This window comes from Quercus robur, chromosome 5 (genome assembly GCF_932294415.1).
Source record: "Quercus robur chromosome 5, dhQueRobu3.1, whole genome shotgun sequence".
NCBI lineage: Eukaryota > Viridiplantae > Streptophyta > Magnoliopsida > Fagales > Fagaceae > Quercus > Quercus robur.
Window position 1 is genome coordinate 8,636,611 of NC_065538.1, and position 21,355 is coordinate 8,657,965.

General features: G+C 32.0%; 1 protein-coding gene across 5 annotated transcripts in view; it reads right to left on the reverse strand.

The window, feature by feature from the left end:
* LOC126725045 (cyclic nucleotide-gated ion channel 1-like) overlaps positions 1 to 19,123 on the reverse strand; it is a 38,764-nt gene extending 19,641 nt beyond the window's left edge. For 3 of the 5 annotated variants that reach the window (XM_050429536.1, XM_050429535.1, XM_050429532.1), the window contains exons 1-6: positions 18,957 to 19,123; positions 17,865 to 17,945; positions 16,141 to 16,279; positions 3,452 to 3,863; positions 3,105 to 3,320; positions 1,627 to 1,919 (exon numbers count right to left, since the gene is read on the reverse strand). In XM_050429536.1, the coding sequence (XP_050285493.1) occupies positions 1,627 to 1,919; positions 3,105 to 3,320; positions 3,452 to 3,863; positions 16,141 to 16,184 (965 nt within the window). In that variant the 5' untranslated portion in view covers positions 16,185 to 16,279; positions 17,865 to 17,945; positions 18,957 to 19,123. Of the gene's footprint in view, positions 1 to 1,626; positions 1,920 to 3,104; positions 3,321 to 3,451; positions 3,864 to 16,140; positions 16,280 to 17,864; positions 17,974 to 18,956 lie in introns of all 5 variants that reach the window. The other 2 variants (XM_050429533.1, XM_050429534.1) reach the window with 2 other exon arrangements.
* Positions 19,124 to 21,355: the final 2,232 nt, after the last annotated feature.

Below are 21,355 nucleotides of genomic sequence, written 5' to 3' on the forward strand. Positions count from 1 at the left end.
GCTACAAACATATATAACAAATATTCCAAAAATAGGACTTAGAATCTTCTATTTAAAGTTAGCACAAAATACTAACAAAGTTGAACAATCAATTTCATCCATCAAGTTCATAAGATTTTCTAATTCTCAATATAACAATTCTTTTTAGCACTCAAAGTACATTAATTTATAAATTTGCTTCTCCAAATGTCAAAAAAAAAAAAAAAAAAGTAGAAGTTAGTATGGAATTCTAGATAAAATAGTAAATAGAACCTATCAATTAATTAAGTAAATTAAATTAAAGGGGAAAAAACAAAAAGTATAATTTTTTTTTTTGATAAATTAGATAATTACAATGAGAGAGGAGTGATTTAAAATTTAAACATCTTCATTGGAAATATTATAAAAGTGAAAGTGTAAAAAGTTTTGTGAAAATGTAATTGAAGCTTTTAAAGGAAGTTAAGCTAAAATTAAAGCCAACAAATCTTTTGTTTTGTTTTGTTTTTTTTTTTTTTTTTTTTAATAAACAAGAATATTATACATAAAACGAAGAAAGAGTTCACAGTAGACTAAGTACACAAATAAACCAATATGATATGACTAAGAATTGAACTGACACAGAACCAATTAAAAAACCAAGCTACCACCTAGTAATACTATAGAAACTACACAGTACAAGGACTACAAGTGGACATAGCCAACAAATATTTTTGGCTAGTGTGTTGCACTTGCTGGAAGGGGGGCAAATTATAAACAAAATAGGGATTTAATTGGGAGAGGAGGGGCATAGACACGTTGTGGGGGGGGGGGGGGGGGGGGGTGCAAATATTTTTCTTGTAGGGGTCAAATTTTGGAAAAACATAACAAATAGGCCTAATTTTTACGTTTTACCTATAAAAAGCAATTTGGTTCCTGAAAAATTAGGGCCATGCCTCCCCTACCCCTACCATATACATAGTTCTGCTCCTGAATGAATGAGTGAAATTTCCAAGAAAAAAAGAAGTAAAAACAAGATTTTAGTTCTAAGTGTGCGTTTGGAATAAGTTTATTTATCTTTTTTTTGCTAATTGTTTTTTTTTTATTGAAAGTATGTTAAAATATATTTGTACATTGAAAAGTAAGATTTTAAAAAATTGTACGTAAAAACTAAAAGCTAATCAAATAAACTAGACACGAATAAACACTAAAACAAGAAGATTAAATATTAAGATCATTATTGAGCTTAAGTTATACTATCAATTAAACCCCTTTTTTTGGCTCAAAACAAAAATATTGAATATAAGTATATAACTACTAAAGTACAACAAAACCCACCTATATCATTAATCGATTAGTATCTTAGCCTAATAATAAAGAGAAATTATCATTAAAAACTACAAAAGTACTAATTAATGAAAGCTATTCTACCACCGCACACCCTTGATGCGATGGTCACTCTACAAGAGTCGAGATTCAAGTTTTCAGAAGGGACCTTCACACACATATACACTTAGATTAGGTTAGAGTAGAATTTCTATCTTGTATAAAAGGATAAAATAAAATGAAAACTATTCAAAAATTGAAATATGGAATAGATAAGTTCTTTTTTTTCTTTGAAAAACAAACACACTAGGAAATAGGTAATAGCGGAGTTTAATATGTACAAACCTTAGATTTCGCAAGCCCCACCAGAAACATTGAAAGAATTTTTCTGAGAAATTTTTGGACTGCACAACACCAGAATTAAGGGCTCCATAAAATATTCCAAAATCAAAGAAGGTTGTATCTGGTGTTGTTGTATTTGGTGGACTTATAATGCAAAAATCATTTAGAAATGCGTAATTTCCTAAACTGTGATCACAATTGAAAGACCTTTTGCTACATTCCTTTTTTACACAGAACCTGTGCCAGCAAGCCGTCTCTCGTTCAATTGAAAGAAAATACCAAAAGGCTCCCAATACCTAGAAGACCAGTGAGCCATTGAACATCAATTAATTCCTCATCTATCCAAACCAGATGATAAAAATTGTAATGCAAAAACATTAATAATAACGATAATAATTCATACAATTGTACAAGATATATAATCCAAGCAATTGCACAAATGAATAAAATGAATTATTTCACAATTTATAATCTTTATATCTAAATATTTTTCTTTTTGTGTTTCCGAAATTAATGTTATTGATTCACTAAGATTGTTGTTTTTAAAATCTATACTTTTTTCATGAAAGCCAACAAAACTTTTGAATTTTTTTTTTTAAAATGATACTTGTCTAGGTAAAATTTCATGAGTATCAAATCTGATAGTTTTTAGACCCCTTGAAAACAATTGATTTAACCTAGTTAATTAGACAAGTTGTTACTTAGTCCAATTTAACAAGTCTAGGTTATCACAATAACAAAGATCATAACATGCGTAGCAGCGAAAAATGAATAACACAAGATATGATCACCCAGGAAACCAAACCGGTAAAAACCTGGGGAGAATTTGACTTAGCTATCTTCAAGATAAACTTGAATCCACTATCTTGAAAGAATCGAAGTTCATACAATAAGACTTACAAGCCCCCACGCTTGACTTCTTATTGCTACCAACCAGTAGAACTTATTGACACGACCACGTGCAAGCTCAGAATCCACGGACTCATTCTTTCTTGGATTCACCACCAAATACAAGCACACCCGCTTGTGTTTTTTTTAAGCTTCAATGGCAGCAACTGAGTTGATTATCAAGGTGTAGATAAATCTTCTCCTTGAAAACCCTAAGTTTGTGTAAAGGAAAACTCCTCTAGATCTCACAAGAGATTTACATAAACAGCAATATGAGCAACACTAAAACGTGGCTAAGGTTTGCCTTTTATACTTAGGACAAATAAGAAACCCTAAAAACGTTTTAAAACACCTAGGGCTAAGTTGAAAAATTCTGCCCGAGCTTCGATCGATCGAGCCAGGCCGAAAGGCATAATGCTTTCCTGCATTAGCTCGATTTCAACTTTACATAAATGCACAACTTTGAGCAAGAATAAAACACTTCTAAACACATTGTTTTGATCATGGTTTGCCAACAATACAAATTAGAGTTCTAAATACATAAATTCCTAAGACTTTAAAACCTAACAAAATCAGTTTGAAGTCAAACTTACATGGCTGGCAACTATGTACAAGAAGAAATTGAATGCAGCTTTAACCCATATGGGGGTTTTATTAAAAACTGTGTTGGCTTTTCTCTTATTTTTCCAGGATCGGTAGATTTGAACAACTCTTGGCACATATTGGAAGAGAACAAAAAAAGTCAACAACTTTCTCGTGTTCAAAAATGTTGAGCCTTTCAGTTCTCGAAAATAAAATAAAATTATCACCTGAACAGATATTACAACAGAGTTAACAGATGAAAAAGATAAATATATATGTGGCACAAATAATAAAAGTCATCATTGGTATGAGATACCATTTCACCATAAACATATTAGCTGAAGAAATCTCTCCTTACCTGTGGGAAGGGAAGAATAACCAGAATGTCAATCAGGAAGTATAGCCACCACCTTGGTATTTTCTTAGGATCAATGTCTTCTCCCGAGTTTTTGTCTGTGCAACCATTAAGAACTTGCAAAATAATATTTATAATGCCAATGATATCAGTAACAGATCGCAAAACAAGAGATATGGTTTTCAACTTTTTGTCCAACTCAATGCACTTGTTCCCTTCGTTGATCACAGGAACGTAAAAGAACAAAGGATCCATTGCTACTGCAAGCACACACGACACTCCAAATATTATCCTCCATGGTTGAAAGAACCAGGGAGGTAGTTCACGAATTTTCATTGAGTTCCTTGGTCTTGGCAATAAATCACCTGATTCACCTCCATTCCTCACGTATTGCCCCACCTCAATTTCATGAATCCTGAAAGAAAAAGAAAAAACAAAAAAAAAAAATAGAGAATATAGAATTACTCCATGACACTAGTATTGTTAACTTGTTATTGGGACTTAGGCTCACCTTATTTATCTTTTATAGCATAAATACCTGTACTGCACACTTTATCTCATATATAAAAGCACTCATGTATATTTTATTACCAATGAAATACGATACAATCTTTCAATATTTCTAACATGATATCAGAACCTGATATCTTGAGTTCGATTCTTGTTTCCTCTACTTTACATTCCATTTCAATTCTCACGTGTTGGCCTCACTTATTAAAAGGTAGTTTCGGCCCACACATAAGGGGCAGTGTTAAAAATATGTGGTTAAATTATTAAAATTACTATACCCTAATAGTTTAAGCTTTTTGGATAATCGGTAATTTAATATGATATCAGAGTGCCATTCATATTGCTCACAATGATGTCTTCCATGAACGAACTAAACACATCGAGATTGATTGTCATTTTATTTGTTATCATTTTGTCCATGATACTCTCAAGCTATTTTCAATTTTCTCTAAAAATCAACTTGCAGATATCTTCACCAAGTCACATCCTAAGAGATGCTTTCATGCTTTGGTTGACAACCTCAAGTTGGTCTCACAGCCACCTTGAGTTTGAGGGGACTGTTAACATGTAATAGGCCATGGACCTTAAGGCCCACCTTATTTATCTTGCATAGTACACATATTTGTATTGCACATTCTACTTCCTATATAAAGAGACTCATGTATATTTCATTACTAGTAAAATACAATACAATCTTTCAGTATTTCTAACAAGTATCATGTATAGGGGGAAAGTCCAACAGGAAAAACAAGGACGAAATTGTTGCATAGATTTCCATTCAGTTCCTCCTTGATCAATAAAGATAGAAATAGGGCGCACAATTGACAAATTTAAGTGACATTTTTTTTTTTTTAATTTTTACTTTTAAATATTAATTATTTCACTTTTTATATTATAAATTTTTTACTCAAAAATCATTTTTCTTACTTATTGATATATAAAATTATTAATTAAGTTTTTTCTAACGTCTATTTTTAAATTGATAATAGCTAACCCACTCAAACTTTTTGTAACATAATTGATACATAAAATTTTAGCCTATGTAATCCACTCCATTATGATTGGATAAAGTCAAGACACCAAATGTATTTTGCTATAGGTGAGGTCGCACCCCAAATATCTTATTTGAAGACACTCTTTATCATCTGGGCAAGATGAACTACCCATGGTTTTTAGATCCAAAGTATTCAAAGAACTGTAAAATGAAGAAGTCCAAGGTTTTTGAGGTTCGATCGGGTGGGTCTAATAGAGGTTAGACCGTGATAATATCATAATTAATTAATGTTAGGTTCTAAAAATTTAGAATTAAATGTTTAAAGTTTCAACTTGTATGTGTTGGCAAACCGAGAACAAAAAACATGTTTAGAATAGGTGTTAGACATTACTCAAAGTGGTTCAAGTCAAGACTTAAGAATGTTCAAATTACGGGAAAAAGAATTGAAATTCTGTGAAGCTCGACCAATCAAATGGTGAAGCTCAATCGATCGAAAATTGCAGAAAATAATTTCTGTAGAATTTTAAACAGGTCCAAGCTCACGAAAACGTTTAGGGTTTCAGTCCAACATTCATACATATAAAAGGAAAACCCTGGCCACGTTTTGAAGACTCTTGGAAGACTTGTGATTTACACCTATGAGATCTGAGAGATTCTGTACCTTCTAACTCTACAAGCATTTACCAAAACAAGATCTACAATCAAGTGCCAGTGGAATCTAGTTGCTACATAGATCAACAAGCCGTGATCTGAAACCTTTGAGTGGGATCTTAAAGTCATAGTCATGGGTGCTTGTGTGCTACAAATCCAAGAGAGAAGGAGTTTGTGGTTCAAAGCTTGCACGTGGTCGTGTCAGTAAGTTACTACTGGAGGTAACAATATATTTAGGGTTAAATCTGATTGTAAAAATTTTGATTCTCTATAGTGGATTTGTTTTACCTTTGAGAATAGTTAGGTCAAATCCTCTCCAGGCTTTTATCTTGAAAATGTTAGTTTCATTGGTTTTCCTTGGTCATCATATCGTGGTATTCTTTATTTTCCGCTACTTTGCATGATATGATTTATTATTGTTTAACCTAGATCTGAATAACTATCCTAAGTAACTACTTGGCTAGTATATTAGGTTAAACAATTTGTTTTAAGGGGTCTAAACAAACAAACAATTAATATAAAAATAAATAAAATAATTTTGAAATTTTAACAATCTAAACAAAAATAGTATTTTGTTTTATAAGAATGAAAATAGTATTTAAAGATGTCAAAAGTATATTTTGATTAAAGATTAGATAATACTTCTCATAATTTACTACAAAAATTAAATAAATATTATTAGGTTCTAAGGATTTAGGATTTAAATGTATTAGAACTTCAATATGTAATGTTGGCAAACCATGATCAAAACTTAGAGTCTAGATTTAAATTGCTCAAAGTGTGTGTGTGTAAAGTTAGAATTAATAATTGCAAAAAATTACTATTCAATTTTTGTAAGGCTCGAACGATTGAAAATTAGACTCAATCGATCGAAGCTTGTGCAGAATATTTTTTCTGCAGAATTTCCAACTCAGCCCAAGCCCATATAACATGTAGCGTTTTATGTTTTGCCTTAAGTATAAAAGGAAAAACCCTAGCCATGTTTTTAGGTTGTTGTTTATGCTCTGTGTGTGTGAATCTCTTGTAAGATCTAGAAGTATTTGCCTTCATACACACTTAGGGTTACCAAAATCAAAATTGATGTCAAGAGCTTCGTGATCGCTTTAGTTGCTGCATAAAGAGCTCAAAGAAAAACACAAGTGGGAGTACTTGTGGTTGCTGTGAATCCAAGAAAGAAGTAGTCCGTGGACTCGAAGCTGTCACGTGGTCATAATAGTAAGTTTTCTACTCGAGGCAGTAATAGGATGTTAGTGGTCTAAGTGGTAGCAATAGGATGTTAGTGGTCTAAGTCGCTATTGTAAAACTTCAATTCTTTCATAGTGGATCTGTTTTACCTTGAGGATAGCTAGGTTAAATCTTCCCCAGGTTTTTTTACCGGTTTGGTTTTCTAGGTTATCATATCGTTATGTTCTTTATTTTCCATATTGTTTACATGATATAATTTACTTGTGTTAACCTAGATTTGAATAATTTACTTAAGTAATCACTTGGCTAAATAACTAGGTTAAACAACTTGTGTTTTAAGGGGTCTAAAAACGAACAAGTGATATTAGAGCAGGTTAGCTCTAGTATTTAGATTCTTTGATCTATGAGTTAATCCTTGACCCCTACTGTCATGAAACACGGTCACTCTCTTGTGATCCCACCTCACTTTGATGGGAACAACTATGTCTATTGGAAAGTAAGGATGAAAGCATTCCTGAAATCTATTGATGTGAGAGTTTGGAATTCCGTTGAGTACAAATGGAAGAAACCCACTACTCCAATTAATGAGTGGCAAACTTCTGAGAAAGAAGCAGTCACTTTTAATAGCAAAGCTATGAATACTATTTATAATGCTGTTTTTATGGAGGAATTCAAGAGAATATTTAATGTTAAGGTTGCTCATACTGCATGCAATATTCTCCAGACTATGCATGAAGGCACAAAGGCAGTTAAGATTAACAAACTAAGGCAGTTAAGATTAACAAACTATAGCAATTAACTACTAGGTTTGAAAGTATTAGAATGTCTGATGATGAATGTTTTGATGAATTCTATGCTAAATTGAATGATATTGTTAACTCTGCTTATAATTTGGATGAAATCTATGATCAACCTAAGATTATTAGGAAGATACTTAGATCTTTGATTGAGGACTTCAGACCCAAGTGACTGCCATTACTAAGAGTAAGGATGTAGATTTCATCCCTGTTGATGAACTTGTAGGATCTCTCCAGTCCTATGAGTTGGACCTACTTAAGACAAATAAATCCAAATCAATGGCTCTTAAGTTTGTTGATGATGTTGATGAGAATGGATTTAATGATGAACTCTTTACCACAGAGATTACTTATCTTGCCAAGAATTTTAGAAACTTTCTTAGGAACAATAATAGAAGGGCAAGAGGTAAAAACAATGTTGAACCTAGGAATTTTAGGAGAAATGAACCCACTAAAGTAAACAATACTAAAAAACCTAAAGAGAAAGTAGGTCAAATCTCTAGTAATTCTATGGGTCAACAATGTTTTGGTTGTCAAGGGTATGGTCATGTGAAATCAGAATATCCTACATTCTTGAGATCAAAGGGTAAAGTTATGGCTGTAATCCTTAATGATGATGAAGTTACTGATAATGAGTCTAGTAGTGATGAGGATGGAAACTTCATTACTTTCACAACTACTACTATAGTTGATGAAAGTATTGTTGTTGATGAGAACCCTTCTGATGGGGAACCCTTTAAAAATGCTGATTTGTAAGAAGCCTATCTTTGCAAGCTTGTTATAAAGGATGCTATGAATGTTGATTTAGACTTAAAGAAAATTGCTTCTCTTGAACTTGATAAGAAAAACTTGTTGTTGAAACTATTTGATGCTAATGAATTATTAGATAAGGTGAAAACTGAGAACATATTATTGCTTGATAAAGTTAAGAACTTGAAACTTGAATTATCTGTTGTTAGAAAACAAAAAAATGGGTCAGCTAGTTCCAAACTTGATCACATGTTGAGTGTTTAGAAGTCTACCTCAGACAAAACTAGACTAGGTCTTGTAGAAAGCATCTCTATGTCTGAAACTCATTCCGTAAACTTTGTTTCTTCTTCTGAGCCTCTCGTGAGTGAGAATGTCAAACCAGTAAAAGTTAGGAAGATTAGGGTTGATCTTAAAGAGTCTAAGTCTAAGTCTAAGAATTCTACCCTTCCTAAGGATAAGTTGCATGATAGACCTACATGGGTTTGTCATTTTTGTGAAAAGTCTGAGCATATTCGTTAAAACTATTTCAAGTTGCAAGTTGCGAAGCGAGCAAATAAGCCAAAAGTACCTATGCCTCAAGCACAACATCCCTTGGTACTTATTAGTAAGTTGGTAAAGGCTTTAAACCTTTATTCCAATATTGGAGTTACTCATCATTCTAATATAAATAATAACTCCAATGCAAAAGTTGTATCTAAAAAGTTTTGGATGCAAAAGGCTCAATCTAATTGAGTCTTTCTAACATGGTTCTTGTGCTTCATCTTTTTATTCCTTGTGACCATTCTTCTTCTTCTTCTTTTTTTTTTTTTTTTTTTCTTTTCTTTGTTTTAGGATTTGCATTGCATAACATTCATGCATTTCATGCTAGGTTGTTTTTGTTATTCTTTTCAAAAATAATATATATATATATATATATATATATAAAGGGAAAAGGAAGGAAAAATGTGTTTTGTATTATTTTTCTTGGATTTGTAATCAAGGCTGGCCATATTATCTTTACATAACATGTTTATGTACCTTGTTTAGCTTGAATGAACTTATTTTACTGCACTTTGCTAGTTATAACTTTGTAGTGCATGTTGCGTGGGAGTTATTTATAGTTTTTGATCACTTAATCTTGATCTTGAAGTCACATGCATTTGATTGTTGGACTAAACTTAATGAGAAAGGCATAAATAACCATCTCAACACTGTTTACTAGACAATCATGAACACCTTAGTGCATATCATGTGATTTTGTACTCAAGAAAGTGTAGCACATGCAAAAAAAGAACATAAGATGTAACCTTAGATTAATGCTAAAATTGGTGTGTACATTATTGGACTATAGCTAATTTACAATGAAATAATATTTGTGTGTACATTATTTTGGCTATTCTAATAATTTCCAAATCAAATAAAATTGATGTGTACATTATAAGGCAAAACAAGAAAATTACATGATTGCAAACTTGTTTTCTAGGAGATGTAAGAGTTATATGATGTAACTCTTAGGTGATAGTCTCTTTCAAACTTATGTGATGAATTTTGTAGAACTTGTGATTGATTACTATCTACATGTCACCTCACATATATCTTAAGCTATTGCTAGTTGCACACATTACACAAGTTATTCTTTGCTAAACTTAGTACATTATATTGTGTGTGATCTTGTTATGGCCATCTAAGATTAAAAGTTCATTGATTTTAATGCAAAATGTGTTTAAAGTTTGAGATTTGAGGACAAATTGATTGAAAATCTTGTTTTTGGAAGATCTGGGTTAAATTCAATGGTCTTTGAAAAACTTTTCATCTCATACTCATGCATTCTATTCATAAAACATTGTGCTTTGAGGAGTTTCTACATTAAAATGCTTTGTTTTTCAAAAAATCGATTTTTCAGATTTTTGATTGATCAAACCTGTTGCTTGACCGATCGAAATTGTGATAAAAAACTTGGTTTGAATCTGCCTGGCTCAATTGCTGCTCGATTGATACTAGATCAATCGAATGTGATTTTTGATAGATCAAATCTAATTTTTAATCGATCGAAAATCATTCAGAGAGTTTCTTAAGACAATCTTTTTCACGTGTTCTTCACTTTTTCAAACTTTTCAAAAAGCTTCTCTCTCTCTCTCTCTCTCTCTCTCTCTCTCTCTCTCTCTCTCTCTCTCTCTCTCTCTCTCTCTTCGACCGATCTAGATTCAAGTCAAATTTTTGTCGTTTTCCTTCCAAATTTTTCTCAAGGTTTTTATCTTCTAATGCCGGTAAGACCTTTATACCCTTTCTTTTTTAGTTTATTCATTTTTTTTCATGCATTTTTAGGGATATTTTCAGACCTATAGGATTTTGGGGTTTTTGATTTTTGAGTTGGTTTCTGTCCAAATTGATCAATGGGTTTTTGTTCCAAGATGATGTAAACATGTTTACCATGCTTTAATTTGATTAATTTGGTGATTTGAGAACAATTTGAAATTCTAGGGCTTGTAACTACACAAAATAGGGAATTTTGTTCAGTTAGGCTATCATTGGTAAAATTGACTTGTGAAATTGATTGATTATGTCATTATCTGATGATTTCTATCTAGTGTAATGATTAATTACTCAATTTGGTTAAATTTTTGAAAGTAGGTTTTTCAAAATTTGGGGCTTTTGTACTAAAACTCTATTTTCAAGTCAATGGTTGGTTTTTAAACTATAATTGAACTGTACTTAATGCATTAGAGCATACATCATGTGTTTATTCTATTCATGCATCATAAAGATTGATATTTTCTTTTGTTGTTTCTCTCTAACCCTACCTAATGCAATCTGCCCTTGGTTTTCTTTGTTTTCTGTCTTTTGGTTTTTGTTTTGGTCTTTCTTTTCTTCCCTTTGCATCATGGTTAGGAAGACTAGAGCCAATAAGAAAACCACCTCCACCTCTGCCCCTACCTTTGATAGTGAGTGGTTTCGGTTTGAGAAAAACCAAGAAACCTATAAGAAGTTGAACATAATTAGGTCTATGTGGGCTGAGAGGAAAGCTGTGTTAGATGAGCTAGATCCGGAAATTAGGAGGAACTTTGAGCATCGGGGCTAGTTACCTTTGTTGGATATAGATCATCCTCCTCTAGCTACCTTGATTAGAGAGTTCTATTCGAACCTCTCTATACTTTGATGACTCCAACAATCACTATGTGATGAGTTGGATAAGGGGTGAAGAGTATACTATTACTTCTTCAGTAGTGGCCTCTACTCTTGGGGTACCTTTGTTACGATAGCCAGTCTACCCTTATGATGAGACCCTTCTCTTGATGACATTATGTCATATCTCATAGGTACTTCCATTCAGTGGGGTACTAATCCTCGGATTACCTCCCATGAGCTTACCGAAATTCATTACTTGTTTTTCCGGATTTCTTGTCACTCCATCTGGCCTATCTCTCACTTGCACACCATTCCTATTGAGAGATGTGTATTTTTGTATGCCTTTGTGACTGATGCTCTTATGAATTTTCCTACTCTTTTTATTCGATCCTTAGTTGAGGTTTATAGGAGTAGTTCTACAACACATGGTCTTTTCTTCCCTATTTTCATACATTGGATTTTGTTACATCTAGGATTAGATGAGTTTCCTACATCTGAGCCCGTACACATTATAGCTCCCATAGGTGCCACCTTCCTTAGGTAAAGAGCAGCTCAAATGAAAGCTAGTTCTAAACGCCCTTGTGTAGAGTCTTCTTCAGGTGTTACATCCCATCCTCCTTCTACAGGTGACCTTACAGTTGTAGAGTTTGTCGATCCCATTGCCGCTGTTGATCCTTTACCTTCTACTTCGGGTGATTCTAGCACTCGGAGTATGTTGGATACGGTCATGACCATTTAGACGGCTCATGGTCAGCTTTTGGTGAATGTACTCATGGAGCTTCAGGCCCTACATGCGGATTTGTCGAGCATTGCAGTCAACTCCACCACCTCCTTTTGATGATGAGTCTTGATTGCCCTTTGGCAATTTGTCACAAAAAAGGGGGAGTATATATGGATGGAGATAAAGGGAGATTTTAAGTTTATGGAAATTTGGAGCTTTAGATTGTATCTAGGTGCTTCATGATGTATTTATTTTTTTGGGTCATGATGTGTTTATCTTGATGTATTTATTTTTTATGTGATGTATATGTTAGGGGGAGATATTATGTTTTTTATTTTATTTTATTTTATTTTATTTATGTTTCTTGTTTCACATTGTGCTACATTGGCTATTGATTTATATTATGAGGTTATTCATGATATATGTCTTTTATTTTATGTTTTGTGAAATTAAGAATTTATTTTGTTTTACTTATATTTTCCACACATGCGTTTATGTGTTTGTTGAGTGTTTTAGGAATATACAGGCTGATTCAGTCATACTGCTGTCTACACTTGCAACTGATAGATAGTAGTTAGGTTGAATTGTTTTTGGTTGGGCAATTTTATTGTAATGGGCTGTTTTTGTAACTTTGAGCATTTTGTTTTTTTATGTGTTTTGTCATGGATTGCTGAATGGGGAGTTTGTTAGGTTCTAAGGATTTAGGATTTAAATGTATTAGAACTTCAATATGTAATATTGGCAAACCATGATTAAAACTTAGAGTCTAGATTTAGGCTACTCAAAGTGTGTGTATATAAAGTTGGAATCGAGTAATTGCAGAAAATTACTGTTCAATTTTTGCAAGGCTTGATTGATTGAAAATTAGACTCAATTGATCGAAACTTGTACAGAACGTTTTTTCTACAGAATTTTCAACTCAGCCTAAGCCCATATAACGTGTAGGGTTTTATGTTTTGCCTTAAGTATAAAAAGAAAAACCCTAGCCATGTTTTCAGGTTGTTGTTTATGCTATGTGTATGAATCTCTTGTGAGATCTAGAGGTGTTTGCCTTCATACACACTTAGGGTTATCAAGATCAAGATTGATGTTGAGAGATTGGTGATTGCTTCAATTGCTACATAAACAGCTTAAAGCAAAACACAAGTGGGAGTACTTGTGGTTGCTGTGAATCCAAGAAAGAAATAGTCCATAGACTCGGAGCTGTCACATGGTCGTGGTAGTAAGTTTTCTAATCAAGGTAGCAATTGGATGTTAGTGGTCTAAGTCACTATTTTAAAACTTCAATTCTTTCATAGTAGATCTGTTTTATCTTGAGGATAGCTAGGTTAAATTCTCCCCAAGTTTTTTTATCGGTTTAGTTTTCCCAGGTTATCATATCGTTGTGTTTTTTTATTTTTTGCGTTGTTTACATGATAGGATTTACTAGTGTTAACCTAGATTTAAATAATTTACTTAAGTAATCACTTGGTTAAATAACTAGGTTAAACAACTTGTGTTTTAAGAGATCCAAAAACATACAAATATCCTCTAATTATTTAAAATATTCTATTAAATTTGTAATATACTAATATAATCAGTGGAACCTAATGCATTGGTGCATTTAATTGGTTTATTTATGTAAAGTGCCAACTATAAGAGTGGGTCTATGGGTCAGTGGTTGTTGTTGTTTTTTTTTTATAGATAGTTTAAACATATGACATCCACTTTTGATGATAGCTCTTTATCATCAGACTAAGACACCCATCGATTTTAGTGTAAGCGGAGATTGAACCCTAAATCTCTTATTCCATTATCAGAGACTTTATTGTTGTTGAACAATAAATAAAGCTTGGTCATGCCCCTCCAAAAATAATAATAAATTAAAGCTTGGTCATGCTTGGTTAATTTTAATTTTTAGTTGAACAATTAATTGTATAATCAAATTCTATGAGCTTGGAGTTGAATTGGCATATTCCCATGCACAAAGTGGTTGGGGTCTAGGAGAGAAAATGTTCAAATTGTAAAATTAGCATTGTATTGTAATTATTTCTCAAAAAAATTGTATAATGAGATAAAACATAACACAAACTCAAAAAATAATTAATTGTTAGAACTAATAAATTGAGAAAAAATAAATTTAAAGGTGAGAAAAATAATAATTTATAAATTGAGAACTAATAAATTTATATATAGTTATATTTATAGTTTAATATTTAGTGCATTATGCTTGCTGGCCATATTTTTGTGTTCTTCTTTACTTAGCAACAATAATGATATGATAAATATAATTGAAAAATCAATTATAATATTTGACTTTTTAAAATTGGTTTTGGCTTCATAAAATCAAAATGAAAGATGATCACTTGACAAATTCTTTAATTTTATACAATGCAATATTTAGTACGTAATCAATCATAAATAATTTCTAAGATCTAAAATAAAGCCAAGTCCCTTTAATAGATTATTGTATTGCCATGTATTAAGAAGTTAATTTTCATAAATTTTCTTTGTTCATACTTCAGCCTTCTTTGCTCTAAATCGTGGATCCGTCCCTGATTGTAGCAATGCATGCCTCTAGCAGTCTAGCTCATTGGTGGCAGTTGGCTTAGTTAGAATGGTTTCTTGAGGATGAAAAGGTGATTTGATCGAAATGCTCTTTCTGTTTGGGTATGATTGAATAATTTTGATTGTACGATTTCTAGATAGATGCCTTTATAGGAGTCAGGTTGGATCTCGGAGTGACGAAGTTAAATGTGTTTTGAAGAAATTAAATGGGAAGAGTTTTAAGAAGACTATATGCAATCTGACTCTTAGCACTACTATCTATCACATTTGGCTTGATCCTAATGCAATACGTTTTATTCTTTTTTTTTTTTTTTTTTTTATCTGAAATAGAATTTTATTCTATCCTAATTTAAGTGTATATATGTGTGAAGTTTTTTTAGGAGATTTGAATTCTGATCTTTACCCCCCACACCCTATAAACATTTGTACTGGTGAAGTGACCATTGCGTGATGGTTAATGCAATTAACTTTTCAAGGTAAAAGACAGATTTGTAGTTGGTCCAAGCTATATTATGGCTGATGTTTCATATCGTCCGTTTAATTTGGTTCTAAATAGGACCTTATTCTATTTATGTAGGCTCCCTAATTCTGTCATGGATTCTTGTTAATTTTATATTTTATTGATAGATCTAGGGTGCTCTGGGTGTTGTTGGTTGCTTATTATTGGCTGTCTTATGGGTAACTAGTTGCTATGTTGTTCATGTTTGTAGCCATTTATTGCCGGTCTGATTCTATTATGTTTGTTATTAGGGACAAAATGGGCTTCTGCCCTTTTCGGGCAAATTAATTAGCCTTTTGCCCTTCTTCCCAAACTAAATAGGAAAATGCCTCTCTTTTGAAAATCGAGTTTTTCAAAATCGATTTAAGCCCTATAGTGACGTTTTCATGGTTCCAGGATTTTTCTTTTTTTTTAAAAAAACTCGATTTTGAGAAACTCGATTTTCAAAAGAAGGGCATTTCCCTATTTAGTTTGGGAAGAAGGGCAAAAGACTAATTAATTTGCCCAAATAGGGCAAAAGCCCATTTTGTCCTTGTTATTAGTTATAAAAATCACTTCTCAAAAGTGTAGCATCCATAACAATTCTGCATCACTTTCGCAATAAATCCTATATGGTAAAATGTTACTATTTCTAATTTGAATTCAAAACTTAAATTATTTTAGTTAAAAAAAAAACTAAAATGATTTTTTTATGAATTCATAACATTTAATAATAACCTATCATTTAATATTTATTGTGAAAGCATTATAAAAATGTTATGAACATAACATTTCTTAAAAAAATAAATAAATAAATAAAAAGGTCTTTTAGTTGATGAGTAAAAGGATATATATATATATATATATATATGCTGTTGGGAACAAAAATATCGAGGACCAAAAAATGAAGGAAAAGAAAAGAAAAGTAAACTTAAAATGATATATAAATCATACCTAAAGCTATCACCTTTCTCTCGCCGATTCCCACAGAAGCTCATACCTAAAGGCTAAAGCTTTTCAAGGAGGCAATGTCCAAAATAAAGATTGAGCTCTGACTTATGTATGGACCTTACCAATCTTACCGCTTTGATCCCTGAAAAGTTCGAAACAGATAGATTAGAGAAATTTCATTTTTCATTTAGTACCGTAAAGTGCAACCTCCTTATAATATGCACCCTAAGACACATGAGTAAAATTTATGAGCGACATGCACAAGCAAACACTTGGATATGAGTACTTGAATACTTCAATTGATTGTTTGAATACTTCAACTAAAAATTTGACATTTGAATTGATTGTTTGACTACTTCAATTTTATAAGCAAAAGACTTAAAACCCCAAAAATAAAAGTGCTGAATTGAAGGAAAATATTATTATTTGATCAACACAACCTTAAGTTATTTATTTATTTTTAATAAAAAAATTAACAGTTTGATAAAACTGTGTTGTTTAGTATTGTTCTATAATTTTTTTTTTAAAGGTTTAATGGATTTTTTTTTTTCTTTCAAATCCGATATTTTGTGTGCAGGAGCAGGATCGAGGGGGGTGGGGAAACTGTGGCCCCTCCCAAATTTTCCTACCTTATATATTAAAATCTGAGTTTTTATATTCTTTTTCCGTGTATATCACAATTAATAGGCTATTATTTATCTTTGTCAAACTTCAATTGAAAAGGAAAATTATTCTTTCTTATTTTTATCAATGTCTTTTAAAGGTTCAAAACCTATAAAAGGAAAATGAATATTATAAAAAAAAATAGATATAATGAAAGTAAGAGTTTTTAATTGAAAATATAATTTAAAACAAAAACAAAAAAAAACAAAAACATTACTATTACCTTCCAAAAGTGTTAAAAAATTATAAAAAAGCATGAATATATAATCAATATATATAAAATACAACTAGTCGCTAACCCGTGCAATGCACGAAAAACTTTGCATAAATCTATAATGTATCGTGTATAAGATTCAAAACTGAAATTATTAAAGCATAATGAAAATATTTGATCACACATTAGAGAAATATAAGAGAAAAATGTGGCTACTATCAAAAGACTAACCAAGGCTATATAGTTGACAAATTCAGTTATAGCAAAAAATGAACCCAAAAATTCAAATGTTAAAACTTTCAAAAAGCCAAAAAAATTAAAGAATCTGAATATTCAGAGCCTAAAAATTATTGAAACAAAACAAAATATATAAATGACTGTGTGATTACACAACAAAGAAATATAGAGAAATATGAGTTACCTTCAAAAGAATAATTTATGGATATAGTTGTTAAAATCAGTTAGACAATTTCAGATTTTGCAAAAAAAAAAAAAAAAAAGGTGAGAAATCAAAACAAAAGAATATATGATTTCACAATAGAGAAATATAACAAAAAAGAAACATAACAAAAAGATTGGTTACCCTTGGTGAAAATAGCTATAGCAATAGTGGAGCCATTGGTGAAAACCTTACAACACTACAATATTTAGAAATTAGATGTACATAGACAAACAGTTAACCTTATACTAAAAAAAAAAAATCAGAAATTTATTTTAGGGGTGAATGAAAAAAAATATCTAACAAAAATATTTGCCAAGTAAGAAAAAAATTCTAACCAAAAAAACAAAAATTGACAATATATAGAAGCATATATTACAAATAAGGAATTTGTAAGTGAAGCTATAATACCTCTGCCACTATGTGCTTCCCAAAATGCAGAATATCTTATTTTTGGTCAAAGCTTCATGCTACAGTGTATAAACATGTTACCTGGACGTACAAACATGAAACATGAAACCTGAACAATGCAAATATGGAAGGAAGGCGATGGTTTCAGCTTTTGAGTGAGAGAGAGATAATGGGGATTAGATGTTGTTTCACTTTTAATAGGATTAGTAGTGTTTCAATAGGATAGATGTTGTTTTCACTTTTTAATAGGATTAGTAGTGTTTCAGTAGGATAGGTAACAAAGTTGCAAAAATATAAATGGTTTAAATAATGTATAGATTTTATGTTTTTTTTTTTACTAATTTCTTTTATTTAAATAATGCTCATGTGGAAAATTGTGAAGATGTCAAAGGTTTCGGTTTTATATATATATATATATATATATAGATAATTTAATACTCTTATGCAAATTTATGCATAAGTAAAAAATATAAGAACAATTACATTATGAACTCCAAAATGTAGATTGTTTGAAAGTGAAATCTGAAATTTCATGCACATCCGTGTTCATAATATAGTTTCAAAAATATGAATTCTATTGTGAATCTATATTAATTATATATTAGAATTCACATAAAGAATAGTTTAAAAAGACCACAATTTTTTATTCCTGTTTGTTACTATTTAGTAAAGAATATTTTAAGAAAATCTCTAAATCATGCATGAGATAGAATATAAAGAATTATGCAACGTACACAACAAATTCAAACCTATTGAGTTGGAAATTTTATTATTTCTCATGTAGCTTACTATCGCTACTATATTCTCATATAGCCTGTAATTAGTTACCATGCTAACGTGAGCTAAAAATATCAAAAATAAAAAATTTTAAAGTTAAAAGATTAAAAAAAAAAAAAAAAATCTAAGCATTAAGATTAAAAGTAAATTTTTTTAAATTTCAATATTCAATGAAGGATAATTTGCAGGGTGCAATAACTCCAGATCTCAATCCGTGTTAAACAATACAAATCTTATATATATATATATAGAGAGAGAGAGAGAGAGAGAGAGAGAGAGAGTTTGAGAGAGGAGAGAGAAGGTGTATCTACTTACAGTGAAGTTGAAGCTTGTAGAACTCAGCCTAGCTAGGGGGCGTTTTACTTTTACGAGGTCGAACTAGAGAAGCCGGAAACAAAAGAGTAGTGAGTGATAGGACTTTCAAAATGTGAAGAAGATGCAATATTTTTTCTTCTGAATAAAAAAGGGCGAGGAAGAGCAATTTACAGATATGGCAATTGTGGCTCTTATAATTTGCCAATGAAGTACTATGCCCCACACTTAAAGACTTATTTTCTCAGTCAACCTTTTTTTTTTTTTTTAAGAAGAAAAGTTTTAATATTTTAGTTAGTCAAGTCAGCCACCGCTTCCCAAACAGAATTAATACGGAATATTTTTTTTTTAATTTTTTTTGGTTAATTAAAATTTTTTTTTTCCATTAATAACATTTGTATAAAAATATTGTGAAAATATTATAAATATAGTATTTTTATTATAAATTAGGCTTGCACATTTACCATGGATCCCTGCAAGGAGGCAATTAAATGCTGCTAACTAAAGAATAGGAAGCTCAAAACAATATTGTTAATAGTGCTAGAAATTGTAAAAGCGCTTAATTCATGTGTATTCTCCAACGTTATGGCCATAAATCTGTGCTTTTGTAATTCAAATTGTGACTAGTTCTTTCAAACTATAGGTTTGATTTTTTACCGTTCCCCTCAATCAAATCTATCATAATTTAATAAAATAGTGATTAGCAATCTTAAATTCGAAGGATTGGGACTAGAAAATGTCCCAATCAAATAAAAATAATTTAAGGGTGTTTTGTGAAAAACTCTCTTTTAATTCACTATTTTCTAGTGAATCCTAATTTTTTCCCATGAGAATTTTGTGTGTTTTGAAAATGTACCATGTAAGGCTTTTTACAGTTGGAAAAACGGGATTTGGAATGGCTCCCAAACGATGTGGAATTCGTTCCAAACCTCAGTCATTATTGTAAAAAACTTGCATTTTTATGCTTCTAAAACCCTCGCTGCATACGCATGTTTTGGCTCGTGTATGCAGTTTGTGGCTCACGTAGCAGGCCGAGGGCTACGTTGGTCATTTTTTTTTCCCAAAAATAGATTTTTTTTGCTTATTTAAAATGTTATATTTTTCATTTTAACACTCCTTAATAGGAATGACAACGGGTTGGGTTTCTTTATACCCGGACCCGACCCGCGTGCCCAACCCCAAAACCCGAACCCGCCCCATTTAATAAATGAGTTTTTTCTTAACATCCAAACCGGTCCTGTTGGGCCACGTGGGCTCCGCCAGCCACTGCAGGGCCTTAATCCATGGCCATACAATCTTAAAAAAAAAAAAAGGTTTCCCAGTTTCCCTTTCAAACACAAAATCACACAAACCTAAACTCACAGATTTGAGACACAATCTTATAAAAAAAAAAGTTTCCTTTCAAACATAGAATCACAAACAAAAACTCATAGATTTGAGAGAGGACATGAACCCAAAATAAAAATGAACCCAAATATATATATATATATATATTGGAGAACTCGGTCCACCAAGGCTCTATCTCTGATCTCGGACTCCTACTCGGCCTCTCTCTATCTCAGACCACCAAGATCTCCGATGATCGATGGGTTTCAACATTCAATCCCACCTCTAGGCCAAAGCTTAGGCCTGACCTCAACACGACCAAGAGCTCCTCCGATCATCACCAAAGGGCCTCTCTACCTGTCACGGCCTAAACCTCACATATCTCTCTCCGATCTAACTTCCATGCTTCTCCCTAGCAAATAGCAACCATCACATGTGAGAGTGAAGGTGAGGGTGGTTCAGTGAGTGAATGAGAGTGAGGGTGAAGGTGACTGGGTAAGGCCGTGTGGGGTGGCTTGAGAGAAAATGAGACTAAGAGTTATTGAGGGTGAGGTGAGAGTATAGAAAGGTGAGTGGGCTTAAGATAAGAGAGACTTCAAAGAAATGAAAATAGGGTTAGGGCTTGATATAAGTGACATATATATAGGTAGGTATTTTAGTAATTTTACTTAAAATTTAAACGGGTTCGAGTCAGGTCTAGGTTCGGGCCGGGTTTTTACCAAAACCCAGATCCACTTCAGGTTTTTTTTTTAAACCCAAACCTGACCCTATTCATTATCGAGCCGGGCTAGGTACCCGCGGATTGGGCATAAATTGCCATCCCTTATCCTTAAGTCAATTTTATATCTAATTGGGCTCTAAACTGGCCATAGACCTTAGAGTTTGAGTATCATTGGGGAATGGGGGCCCGAGTCATAAAGGGTACAAAAAGTGGTGTCTACAGGTAAAATAGATAAATTAGGTTTTTAGGGTGTAAAATAGAACTCTTTTGGTATCCCGAATGCTAGTGCTCTAAGATACAATAATTGATTACATGCATAGGCACTACAATCTATGTCCTTGTGGTGAAACAATGA